This window comes from Mustela putorius, unplaced genomic scaffold, assembly GCF_011764305.1.
Source record: "Mustela putorius furo isolate JIRA1106 unplaced genomic scaffold, ASM1176430v1.1 tig00000095_pilon_pilon_pilon, whole genome shotgun sequence".
In the NCBI taxonomy this organism is placed as follows: Eukaryota; Metazoa; Chordata; class Mammalia; order Carnivora; family Mustelidae; genus Mustela; species Mustela putorius.
Genome location: NW_025421280.1, coordinates 15,888,156 through 15,901,658, shown reverse-complemented (window position 1 = coordinate 15,901,658; position 13,503 = coordinate 15,888,156). Strand labels below are relative to the sequence as shown.

The following is a 13,503-nucleotide window of genomic DNA, read 5'->3' as shown; positions in this document are numbered from 1 at the left end:
CCTCAGATGCACTGATTTCATCATTCATTTTATGAGAGAAAAAAACATGAGCAAGTAAACAACTTGGCTTGCAAGCCAAGTTGGCCACTCAGCTTTCTCTAGTGAAGTGAAATGTTTAAAAGAGTTTTCCCCAGGTCACAATTTCCATCATCAGTAGCTTGAAGCCCCCTTAAAGCACATGGCATATTAACCAATAGATTCAGAGACGAGAGGTGCTCTCATGGCAGAGCTGGTAGAAAGCAGTGTACTTACACTTATGTCGAGACTACAGAGGCTAACAGCATCTTCATCTTGGGTGCTCTGCTTGCGTTTTCGCTGCAAAAGAAATGAAAAAGTTCAGATGTAGATGGGGATTATGGCTTTGATTAAGGAAAGGGGAAAAAAGCAACCAGTTGAATGGCATATGCAATCCCTGTCATTTCTATCATGTTTCCCCCAATCCTTTAACCAATATATATAAATGAACAATTCCAAGAAAGCCTAAGAAATCACAGGAAGCTTTTAAACTCTAAGATGATTGGTTTACATTATTGTTCTTATCCCTGCTGCTACAATTTGTTTCTTTTTTTCCTAAATATCTTTATATATCAAGGCTCAGAAATTTAGATACAAAGTTCAGGTTCTGACTAACTTGAAAGAAGAAATTAGACTGGAAAGAAAATCAAATTCACTTAAAGATATTTCATTTTTAGAGCTCTTTGTACTTGGGTATTAAATTTATTCTAAACTTCATCCAGGGTCCTGATATAATCACAGAACCAGACTGCTGTAACAAACCTTAAGACATCATCTCTAGCGTTCCTACTTTATAGCTATAAACACCAAGAAAAATCATTACTTGAATGGAAGAAAATTGAATTTTAAATGACCTTACGACCAAGGAAATCTGTCAGGTTAGATGTGGAAAATATATTTTCTTCTTTTATAAAAGGAAACAAAATTCCATCTACAAACCATAACAAAGCTCATCAGAGATACATTCACCTCTTTTCTACATCGCAGCTCAACCAACCGGGCAAGTATTGCATGAGTCCCTAATTTGTGACTTGCTAAGTCTCCTGATCCTACTTGGCAGAAACCTACCAAAGGACCAGAATCACTGGCCCACAGTTCCCATGGAGTTCAGAGACATCTGGAGTCTTCATCCCTAAAAAAGCTCCCCTCTTCCTCCTCCTCCATTCTACCTTGAGCAGGAAAGACAGAGTGTGGAAAGCGACTAGAGCCATCCTTGTTTACATCACTATAATTGTTCTATTCTTTATTTGCTTCAGTTCAAGGAAGATTTGTTGAGCATCTACCCCAAGCCTGACGCTTCATTTGCTCCTGGGACCACAAAGACCAGCAGCATGCACAGTTACAGAACTCACATTCCTGTAGAGGGACAGAACGGAAGGAATGAACTATGATGCAGTACAATCCAAACGCCCTAGGAAAGTCACAACACTTTTCTGAGTTACCCCTTCTCAAGTCTTAAGGTGTGTGTGGGGGTGGGGGGACATTAGCTTCTATTCTCAAAGGGAGAGGATAAAATATGGTAATGCACTTTACAACTTAGCAGACTGCCTGGTACACAGTGGGTGCTCAAAACATGGGTTCTCCAAAAGCACAGTGAGGAGTAATTAGTTTGGTTTTGGTGGGGGTTGGGGAGGTCTTCTCAGAGGAGGAGACACCTGAAGGAGCCAGAAGGTGAGTAAGAGTTTGCTAGAAAAGATACTGGGTGGGGACTAGAGCCTCTTGTTCCAGAGCCAGCAACCTAGATCTTCAGAACTCCACAGGTGCATGTGGTTCAATCCAGAGTAGGGGAGTTCTGGGTCCTATATATTATTCCACTGAGCAGTGGAAAGATTTAGAGATGAATGTCAGGAACCAGGAGGTTTAATCCACCCTCTGGGATGGTGCTCAAGGATCTGCATTAAGGAACTCCATTCTGGGGTTTTGGGTGGGGGGAGCCTTGAGAAGGTGCTGGTAGCCACCCGCCATTCGTGAGGATGTTTCATGTTTGCACAGGAACCTGACCCTCTCTGACTCATCCTCCAGTTAAAAGCAGCTCTGTGGTGTCAGTGAAGCCAATTCATTGGTTAATGTCTGTAAGGCGACTTTCTGAGGCAAGTAGGTCAAGGGATCATTTTTGTTGTTGTAGTTTATTTATTCGACACACAGAGAGAGATCACAAGTAGGCAGAGAAGCAGGCAGACAGAGGGTGAAGCAGGCTCCCTGCCCAGCAAAGAGCCTGATGCAGGGCTAGATCCCAGGACCCAGAGATCATGACCTGAGCCAAAGGCAGAGGCTTAATCCACTAAGCTACCCACGCGCCCCCAAGGAATCATTTCCATGCTAGGGTAAATAAACTGAAGTCAGGGGAGATAAATAATTTGTTCAAAGTTATACGGCTACAGAATCCAGGATTCTAATTCCCTGGGGCAGAACCCTTCACACACATCACTTAGAGCATACTTTGCAAACAGGTTACAACTCATTTGCTCTCCGGAATGTCTGGTAGCATCTACTTGGAGGGCTGCATTGAGAAAGACTACGTAGCACAGCAAATGGGAGAGAGCTTCAGTCAGTCAGTAACACGTGCGGGGTGTAAAAAAGGGCAACAGACGCTGCTCAAGAAGCCCCTGCCCCTCCTGAGTCTGGCTGCTCTTCCCTTAAGTGGCTACAGTGTTATACCTGGGATCTTGGGAACTGCTGTGAGGGGCTGAGGCTCTGGGATAGTATCTGTAAACGTGCAAATAGTGCCTACTGGGTCAGGCTGCTGTGAGGATCATAGATGATATGCATATAGCAGTCAGAACGAGGCCTGATATACAGTAGGTGCACAATAAATGGCAGCTCCTGTCATGTGTTCCCTAAACTGTAAGCCACACACTTATGTACTGCAACCTGGTACAACCACTTCATGGTGCTACAATTCCATTCCTAGAGCTCAGCAATTTTGTAATTGCTAATCAATGTGCAACACATTGATGGTAACCTGTTACCCCAAGAAGTTCACCCTGGTGAAGGAGAGGGGATAATAAGAACTTTTTGCCTCATAGGCATCCAGACCAACTCAACACAGGACCCAGCACTGGTCTCCAGAGCACCCGTCACCCCAGACATTTCCACATGCCTCCAGTGTCAAATCCAGAAGACAAATGTCCTCTGGCAGGCTTTTTAATTAAGCCATGGCCAGTTAATCTGGGATAGAATGATCTTGTTTAAAAACCCACACATTTTACAAAATGAAAGCTGAATGGATTATAACGTGGATTTGCTTTTCAATTTCTGTTACAGGGGGTGGTAACTGGTCACCGGCAGCAACAAAGAAGGAGCGTGATGTTTAAATTCTGGGCCTGAAGCAAAAATTTCACAAAGTATTGCTTAGTCATTTGTTCATTTGCTTTATGCTCACCAAACACTCTGATGGGCAAAGCCTTGCTACGGGTCTGGGGAGACAGCAGTGAATGAGCCAGTCATGCTCCTTGCCCACTAATGGGAGCTAAAAAGAAAACAAAATAATTACCGATTATGATCTCTGCTGAGAATGAGTCAGATGAAGAGCTGAGACGGAGACTAGCAAAGGAGACCTAGTTTAGAATGATAATTTAATTTAATATTTTGCTTTCTGGTTTTTGGTTGACCTTCTCCTCAGACATGAGCCCATGAAGGCAAGACTTGGTCTGTCCAGGTCACATTTCAGAACCTGGTGCAGTATCTGGTGCATGGCCGACTCCGCTTATAATAGTATTTGATTGTTTTGTTGATGCCATTAGTCCTGCTCCTTTTGAGAAGCTTGTCATCTTTACCAATTACCCAAGAGGGGTGCAGGGAGTTGAGGGGACCAAATGGGCTCCCCTTCCGCCAGACTGGCCAGCCCAGCCAATTCAGGGGATGAAGGTCCCACACATGCACTGCATACCCCACCCAGGAGCTTCACAGAAGAAATCCCCAGTGGGAAATTTAAATCTGGAGACACAGACAAATGAGCATCTCAGAAAGAAGAGGGTGGCAGGACACTGCACTCATTTTGAACTTCACCAAAAGGACTGATAATGATAATAATCAGCTTTAGACTATGAAACACTCCACTACATGTCGATCACAGAATTAAACCTTCACATGTGTGATCTGATTTAATCCTTACAACCACCTCAGGAGGTGGGCAGGAATAAGTATTATCCCCATTTTGCAGAAGAGGAGATGGATGCTCAGAGAGAGGCAGGGACTTGCCCAAAGTTCAATAATGAGCAAGAGCAGAGCCTGGGTTCATTGGGCTCCAAGCTATGTGTTTCCCAACTGCACTGTTCTGTCCCAGACTCTGGAAGGTCTAGGAAAGTGTTGAGCACAAGGAGTTTGGGAGGAAACTTACTCTACCAACTTATTCTAACTTATTCTACCAAAGAACTGGCCTTGAGTCACCTGGGTGAATCAGTCACTTTAGTGTCCAACTCTTGATTTTGGCTCAGGTCATGGTCTCAGGATTGTGAAACCAAGCCCCACATCTAGCTCCATGCTGGGTTGAAGCCTGCTTTAAGATTCTCTCTCTCCCGCCTCTGCCCCTCTCCCTTCCCTCTCTAAAAAAATTAGAAAAAAAAAACAAAATACATTGAAGAAAGTACAGCTAGGTAACATTCTGAGGTCCTTTCTAGTTTTAAAACTATCACTGCCTGCTCTCAGGTAGGCTACAGATGAACCAAGTCACCATTTTACTTCCCCTGTATGTCGGAAACCATGGGCAGGTTACTGGGGAAAGCGGGTGTTCCTAGGCATGAAGGACACAGTGTGAATTGTCTGCATTTACACACTTGGCCTCACATGTTCTCATCAGCCAACTGGAGGAGCCATGGACCCACCCTGTTATTCTTGTTCAGTTTACTGAAGCGAATGCACAGTCCACTTCCCTCTCAACCGTGAAAACAAAGTGCCTTGGGTGCTGTCATCTACGCTGATTTGAGCACATGACTTTAAACCCCAGTGCCCTGTGCAGCAGGGCTATGAATGATTTTTGAATGAGTGACTGAAAGAAAGAATGAATAAAGGAGACCAGTGTTTCCGAGGTGACACCCTTCCCTTCCGCTAACCACCTGGCTGCCAAAATTACATCAAAACCTCAAAAGCAAAGATCACTGAAAGCTGACACGCTTCAACCTCAGATTTCCCTGGAGACTCAAACCCTTCACATTTAAGCTACAACTCTTGCTTTTCAAATAGGAAAGGTTGTTGTTTGTTTGTTTCCTTACCAGTGAGGGCATTTATTTTCCTTAAAATACATAGACATTTAAAGAAATCGTGGTTGTTCAAGCATTGGTCCAAGTGGGATACTGGGGACTGCTACTCCTCCTGTGAGAAAAGAATGGCAGATCTGTTCAAGGGTGAGGCACACCCATGACCAGAGCATCTATCCGGGCACTGCCCTCCGCAGGAGCATGGAGAGTCAGTCTCTGTGCTTCAGGATCAAGGAATCCAAGTATGATAACACCTCAACTGAAAGGGACCAGTCAAAGGAACCACATTATAAGTGAACTTAATGGGCACCTGAACCCTTTGTCTGAACACCTGGGTGCCTGTCTGGGACAGGCAGGAAAGGCAGTCACAGAGGGGAATTTATGGGAACAGAGGGTCTGAATGTACAATTTGATTCCTTAGCCCCACAGGTTACATAGGCAGGCAAGCACTTTCTAGAGGTGCTTGGGTACTGGAAAAACTCATGCTTCTTGAATCAAAAAACAAGCAGGAGGCTCCTTTGTTAATTTGCAATAGAGCAAAGCCCTCAGTACGTTTGGATGTGAGGTCTGATGGGTATGTCTGGATGGATCGAGTGGACTCTGTCTGAGACTCACTACTCATAACACCACCCTGCTATGTCAACCTTAGATCTTCACCTGTGCCCCTTCAGCCCACTCTCATGAAGCATCATGTCTATGGCCATATCACCCTGAACACGCCCGATCTCATCTTATGAAGCATCACTGTTCTTCAGGCCACTCAATGGCCATCTCCTTTAGGTCCAGTTACCTTCTAATAGCACAAGGCAGACCACTAAATCTCATTAGTAAATGGTCCAGAAACAACTACTTTTTCTGGTGTTCTGAGTGAGCTCTCTGTGGAGAGCACTGACCCTATCCTTAGCTGATCAATATTCATAAGAGCTGGTCCAAGGGGTGACTGGATGGCTCAGTCAGTTAACCACTCTACTCTTGATTTTGGCTCAGGTCATGATCTCAGGGTCATGGGATTAAGCCCCACATGGGGTTCTGCGCTCAGTGGGGAGTCTGCTTCCCTCCCTCTCCCTCTGCCCTCCCCGCAGATTCGCTCTTTCTTCTCTCCCTTCCTTTCTAAAAATAAATAAATACATAAACCTTAAAGAGGAAGAAGATGATGATAATGATGAAGAAGAAGAAGGAGGAGGAGGAGTAAGAGAAGAGGAAGAAAGAGAAAAAGGCTAAGAGGGGGGGCAGGGGGAGAAGAAGAAGACCTGGTCCAGGCCTGACTTATCCTTACTTACTGACTTATCCTTGTTGGGCTCAGCTTCCATTCTCTCTAGGCTCAAATCTTGGGATCCTTCGAGGTGTTAAGCCTCAGAATCCAAGAAGCATCACTGGGTGCTTTCTAATACACAAGGAAAGGGAAGTGCTAAGCACGGTGCCCACTGTTTAGAGGACTCTTCCAGCTAAGCTTCACTTTAACCCAGTTTAAAAACGCACTGCTGTTCGTTTTACAGTGAGGGACACTCGAGCTCACTCAACATCACAAAACTAGTAAATACTAAGAGAGGGATTCCTCTCTGGGTCAGCCTCACTCCCAAACCACTGACCTTTCTGCCACACAATGCCGTTTCTCTTTTTATTTTTTTTTTTAAAGATTTTATTTATTTATTTGACAGAGATCACAAGCAGGCAGAGAGGCAGACGGGGGGGGGGGAGCAGGCTCCCTGCTGAGCAGAGAGCCCGATGCGGGGTTCGATCCCAGGACCCCGAGATCATGACCTGAGCTGAAGGCCGAGGCTTAATCCGCTGAGCCACCCAGGTGCCCCTGCTTCTCTTTTTATATTGTTTAAAAACAACATGTGCTCTATTTAAATTATTATATTAAGAATATATCATACATTTAAACACTTATTTAACATAATACATGTTTTAAAAACAATATAAAAAGGCTCCCAGGGCATTTGTGAGCCTCTGTACCTGAAGGAGATTAGGAGCACAAAGGAGAGAGACCTGAGTTCAAAGTCCCGTTCCACCATTTGCTGTGTGGTGTGATCAAGTTACTTCTTCATCCCTTCATTCGTTCAACAGTTATTTATCCAGGACCAAGCATGGGCCAGCCCGTTGTCAAATGTGGGGATCTGTAAACGTCTCTAAAACGCTTCTACAGGCTTTGATTTCTCCATCCCAGCTCTATTCCAAGGATTGAAGGACAGAAAATATTTTGAACTGGGCCAGGCAAAAGGCATAAGATTAAAACATTGTCGTTATTATTGCTACTGCGGCTCTCCCCCTGATTACTATTATAACTGCTGTCCCTGCTGTTTTGTTGTTATTTGACATTGCGAGGTGGGCAGGGTAGGCACCAGAGATGGGGATCCCGTGGGACGGTGGGTGACCTAGCGGGGACATGGCCTGACCCTCCTCCAACCACCCACGTCACATGGCGGGGGGCTCTACGTGGACTCTCTCCGGATACCTCTAGTCACGTCTGCAGTGTCCCCACTGCTCTCACAGAGACAGGGCAAATGCGAGGTCTGACTTCATTTTAAATGGCTGAGATTGAATTGATTAGTGTTGGAACAGCCCTGTGATTTAATCACAGGGTTTTTCTATTTAATAACCAAGTGACCAGAGCAGCAAAAAAGGCACTGATGGAGGGAGTGCAGCTCCCGACCTGACAGCAAATGGCCCCTGATTAGTCGTTTGTAATTATTAAATTCAAACCAGATCTCAAACCTTTTTGATTTATCTCTCTGCTGGCAAACAGCTTTGGTGGTTTCGGAGGCTTAATGCCTCCCTTTTATCTGTGCCTTCTTGGGGGAGAGATTAGCAGAAGGATTTTGTGTTCTTGTAGTTGGCCTTAGCTGGAGCTGGACTCCCTAAACTCACGTTTGAGCAGAGCATGGATCCACATTCTGTTTCTCTCTTGTCTGAAGCTCCAGGGGTGAGCCAGACAGAGGGACCCTTCCTCCATTTTTAATACGCTATTGGTGGGTTTTCCTCCTTATTTTTAAAACATCCTTCTCTAGCACCCAGGAACCCTGAGCCTTTTTTCTAGACTTTTCTATGTCCTCACAGGGTTGCAAACCTGGAAATCATGGTTCTCTCTGAGCCACGGGGAAATAAATCTTTACTCACATGAAATATAAGTTTGCATGCAGATGCCATTAACTATAGTTTGGCGATGTTAAGGGGGCACTAAAGTCAGACATGGTGGCTTCATACCCTAATTATGCCCTTTATTTGTTGTAGAACCTTAAGCACATCATTTCACCTCTCCACACCTGAATTTCCCTGTCTATAAAACAGGGGGGGGGGGGGGATAAAAGCTACTATGAGAGTTAACTAGATCAATGTGGGTAAAGAGCTTAGCACAGTGCCTGGCACACAGGAACGTCTCAAGTATTTTTTGGTAAAATTTTATTTATTTATTTGACAGAGAGAGAGAGAGAGAGAGAGAGAGATCACAAGTAGGGAGAGCAGCAGGCAGAGAGAGAGGTGGAATCAGGCTTCCTGCTGAGCAGGGAGTCCAATGCAGGGCTTGATCCCAGGACCCTGAGATCAGGACCTGAGCCAAAGGCAGACACTTAACCAACTGAGCCACCCAGGTACCCCAGGAATGGCTCAAGTATTAACTCATTAGTAGCAGAAGCCATTGCAGCAGTAACAGCAAGTGAGAGCAGGATACCAAAGGAAAAAAGAAATCACAGAGAAAATACATAAAATGTATAAGTGTCTACCCATAAGTTAACTTGATTTTGGCAAACTGGGAAAAGCCTCAATTATTGATTTTGGCCACGGAACACCTGGCCCTTAGCTTGTTTGGAAGCAGAGATGAAGTCGTCTTGGCGAATGAAAGGTCCTTCTCTCCCGTGGGAAGAAAAACATGTCCAGCCAGACAAATGGGAGGAAGGAAAAGCCAGCCAGCAGGCTGCCACCACCAGCCCTGCTAAGCAACGGGCAGTGAGATTCACTGTCATTTCTCAAACACAGACCACTTTTCCCTCCAAAACACTCAAGGCCAGAGGAGCAGGTAAGGAGACAGAAAATTTGTCTACCCAGGGCAGAGGGCTGGTGAGTATGTTTTCCAGAAAGATTATCCTAGAAAAACTTCATGATGGGGAACAGTTTAAAGTGGGAGAAGGGCTGTCATTCACAAAGATTTTCAACAATAGGATTTGACAAGAACCACAAAATTGAATTAACACAGAACTCTTTTCTTGACCTTCTAACAATTACTATAAATATTTTATTTTTTTTCTACTGGATCTCAGGTGCACTGAGTCAGACTAATCACTGAAGTCCTTGGTTCATGACAGATTACAATCACTGGTGCTTCCCCAGCCCCTTTTTTAATATGTTTATTCATTCTTTTTTAACAGCTAATGAATGCCCATTTATTAAAATTCTTTGCATATGGAATGGTTTGAAGCCCTTATCAAAATATTGTTCATATAGTTTAGGGACTGTCCGAACAATTGCTTTATTTCTAGATAATTACTGTATGTAACCCATCAACTTAGATAGTCCAACTGTACAATTCAGAGTCAAATATGCTTATGGCCCGTGGTAATACTGGGAATCCAGTTTTACAAGGAGAGTTCTCCTTTCCTTACTCATTTGTGTTCCTGCCCTTCCCTATCTAGAAAGTCCCCAAATGCATCCCATGTATTCCCAAGTAGGTCCCCAGCTGCTAACAGGCAAGCATTTAACCATAGGGAGAGCAAGGTTTCCCTCTAGCCACTGGCCTCTGGACCATCTACTTCTGGGGGCACCCTGACATACAAAGCAGAGACAAAGAACATCAGAGAAACAGCTGTACCTGTTAAGAGGCTCTGTAAATCCTGAGAACTCATCAGGACCACCCTTTATATATAAAAAAGTTTCCCTGGCAGAACCATAAGGTACGACCTATCGGATTAGAACTCCTTCCCTTCCCTGGGTTTATAATGATAACTGTCTATCAAGAATCCACTGTATGGGGGCGCCTGGGAGGCTCAGTCGGTTGAATGCCTGCCTCTGGCTTAGGCCATGATTCCAGGGCGCTGGGATGGAGTCCTGAGTCGGGCTCCCTGCACAGCCAGAACCTGCTTCTCCCTCTGCCTGCTGCTCCCCCTGCTTGTGCATGCTCTCTCTCACTCTTTGTCAAATAAATAAATAAACAAATAATCCACTGAATCCTGGGTACTTTCCCTATGTGACATCCAACCTTTACAGCAGTATGAAGAAATGATTACACATGAGGAAGTTGAGGCTTAAAGAGTTTAAATGACTCATTAAGGCTGCTCTGTAAGTGCACAAAACCAAGGTTTTATATCAGCTCTGGCTATCTGTGTAGCCAGTACAGCCGGCCCACATTCCCAGGAAGTCACTATGCCCCTGCATTATGGGGCTTTCGACAGGCCAGAAATGCCCGGGATTTAATGCCTTCCAGAGCAGCCCTCAACCTGTGAGGTACTGGAGTTGGTATGTAAATAGCCCAGCTTCCTACAGTGTGGAGGGACAACTCTTAGGTGTTGTCTCAGTCCACCAAGGAGTTTAAAAAGCTCTCATGCCTGGCTTTCCCAGGGATTCTGAACATTAAGAGTTTCAAAAGCACCCCAGGTCATTCTAATGTGCAGTAAAGTTTGAGAACCACTGTCTCAGATAGTGTCCCAGAACCCCCCCACCCCAGGGCCGAGCTCCAGCTGCCCACAGAGCTAACCTGTTCCTGACTCCTTCCTCTACCAGCTTCCTTCCCTTCCCTGCCTCTTCCCTGTTCCTTCACGGGGGCTTCTGGAGATCGCTTCCCGAATAAACTACCTGCACTTGTATCCGGGTCTGTTTTTGTGGGACTGAGCAGAAGATAAGCTGAATATAGCTTTGTGCTTCTAACACTGGAAGTGTAGCAGGAGGCAGATGAAGCCACAGAATAAACACACTTCATCAACTTGACTTTTCAGGAAGCCATGCCAGCCATTATTTGTGTATTTCAACAAGAACAGAATGTCAATCTACATGAGAGTTTAAAGATAAGTCTGGGAAGAAATTTAAAATCAAGTGACCTTCACATCAATCTTCCCTCATACAAGACACACAAAGGGCTGAGTTTGCTTCCCCTCTGATCAGAGGTTGGGAAGGGTCCAGACGCCAGAGAGAGTCACAGCTCCTCCTTCTCCTGGCTGTGCGGTCCACCCATACTCCTCCAGCAGAGAGGAGTCCTGGTAAGGCTCTACCAGGGGGCTTCCATATACTTTTACCAAGATCCATGCACAAGGATGTTTACTGTAGTATTATTTACAACAGCAAGATACTGGGAACAAAATGTCCACCAAAAGAGACTGGTTAAATAAAACTAGCCCATCTGTATAATAAGAAATACAGTGTTATTAGAAAGAATAGTGTAGAGCCATACAATATATGGAAGGACCTCCAGGATGTACTGAGTCACCAAAATGATAATAATAGAATAATAATAAATAGTATCCACAGCATTTTTTCCTGCTGTGTCAAATTCTTAAAACTAAAAGAGAACAAATACATACTCTCATGTACCTATATACATACATCCTGATATATGTATTGAACTTTTTTCTGTAAGGAAGCACATGAAACTGGGAACAGATCTGATCATGTCTATATGTCATTGTATTAATGCTGTTATAGGTAATCTGGGTACTGAGACAACTGTCCTTTCAGTAATGGTTGTTTTCTTCTTTATATATCTCTGTACTAAAGCAAGATGACATACTGAAAACTTTTTTAAATAGATTTATGTAGGTAGATTGGAATTGGAGGCATCAGAATGAATTCATGGTTATACACACACACACACACACACACACACACACTCTCTCTCTCTCTCTCTCTCTCTTATATTTTTTCCCTACTTCTATCTATTGAGAGGTATAAAAGCACTGATACCCTCGCAGCTTTGAACACACCAAGCACCCAGACCTTGGTTTCTAAATACCATTCTCCACTAAAAGGACCCAAGGAAACTTGGAGAAAAGGCTGGTTCCAGAGCTAGGGCAGGGAAAATACAAATGAACCTGGAACATCTTTTTGTATTAGGAAGGAATGAAGTGCTCTAAGAATGACGGATCCCAGCTTGTAGGGATCTCACCAGTCACATCGGAGACAATCTCCGCATCAGATGAATGATGATAGTAATAGACCATAACCCACCAAATAAAACAGGAATCCAGGAGCCCATGCTGACATAAACAATTGAATGAATAAACGGCTGAGAAGGGAAATCTCTTCTGTACAGTTGGAACACTAATAAACAGAGATGAGATGATGAAGGATCAGCAGGTGCCAAAACTAGCAGGTTAACACTTCAAGACAAAGAGGATTCTTTTATAGCTTCAATTTACTTGTTACCTAAAAAGGGTAAAAATCAGAATTTCACAATGGAGAAACTTACAAGATGCCACTTGAACTAAGTAATCAAAGCTAATGTCACCAATTCTGGTATCACGAGTCCTCTGATGTGACGCACTGAGAAAGGCATCATATCACTCCTATAAATGTTCCTGTGAAAAATGCACAGCCTAAAAAAAGTATGCTCCCATAACTCTAAATACTTTTTAAAAGTATAATCCCAATCTAAACATATATGAAACATTTGATAAACCCACACTGAGAGACGCCATATAACATAACTGGTCTCTATTCTTTAAAACTCTCAAAATCAAGAAATACCAAGAAATCCTGGGGAACTCTTCCAGATTAAAGGAGGCTAAAGAATACCTAAGAGTAAATGCAATGCAAGACCTGGAATTGGATTCTGGACCAGAAAAAACAATAGCTGTAAAATACTGTGACCATTGGCAAATTTCAAAAAACAATGCATTAGTTAAAAAATTCTGTCAATATTAAATTTTCTGTTTTTGATAATTTGATACTGTAAGAGAGGATGCTCTTTTTCTTACACTGAAATATTTGGCATAATGGGACATAGTGTCTGTAACTCAGTCTCAAACAGAGACAGAAAAAAACTTACATATATGTATTATATAAATGTATACTATATACACACACACACACACACACACACATATTCTCTGCATGTGTGTGTATATACATATCCCTCCCCTTGAAACAATGTAAATGAATATGCCAACAACCTCTCTTAACCTAGCTCTTCTGAATGTTGCCTCAGGAGGCGCCTGCAGCCTCAGGAAAAGCCATAGACTATCCATGTGCCAAAGACCTCTTATCCAGAGCTCATTAGCCCCAATTTTCAGAGCAGTCATTGCTAACTTGAGAATAAGTCTGGCAAAAGTCTGCAGAATAGCCATCAGGACAGTAATGCGAAAGCCAGTTA

General features: G+C 43.8%; 1 protein-coding gene across 3 annotated transcripts in view; it reads right to left on the bottom strand.

Moving 5' to 3' along the window:
* Positions 1-13,503, bottom strand: part of ARHGEF3 (Rho guanine nucleotide exchange factor 3) — a 315,913-nt gene that overhangs the window by 148,162 nt on the left and 154,248 nt on the right. For all 3 annotated transcript variants that reach the window (XM_045078699.1, XM_045078714.1, XM_045078698.1), the window contains one exon: positions 253-315. In XM_045078699.1, the coding sequence (XP_044934634.1) occupies positions 253-315 (63 nt within the window). The remainder of the gene's footprint in view (positions 1-252; positions 316-13,503) is intronic.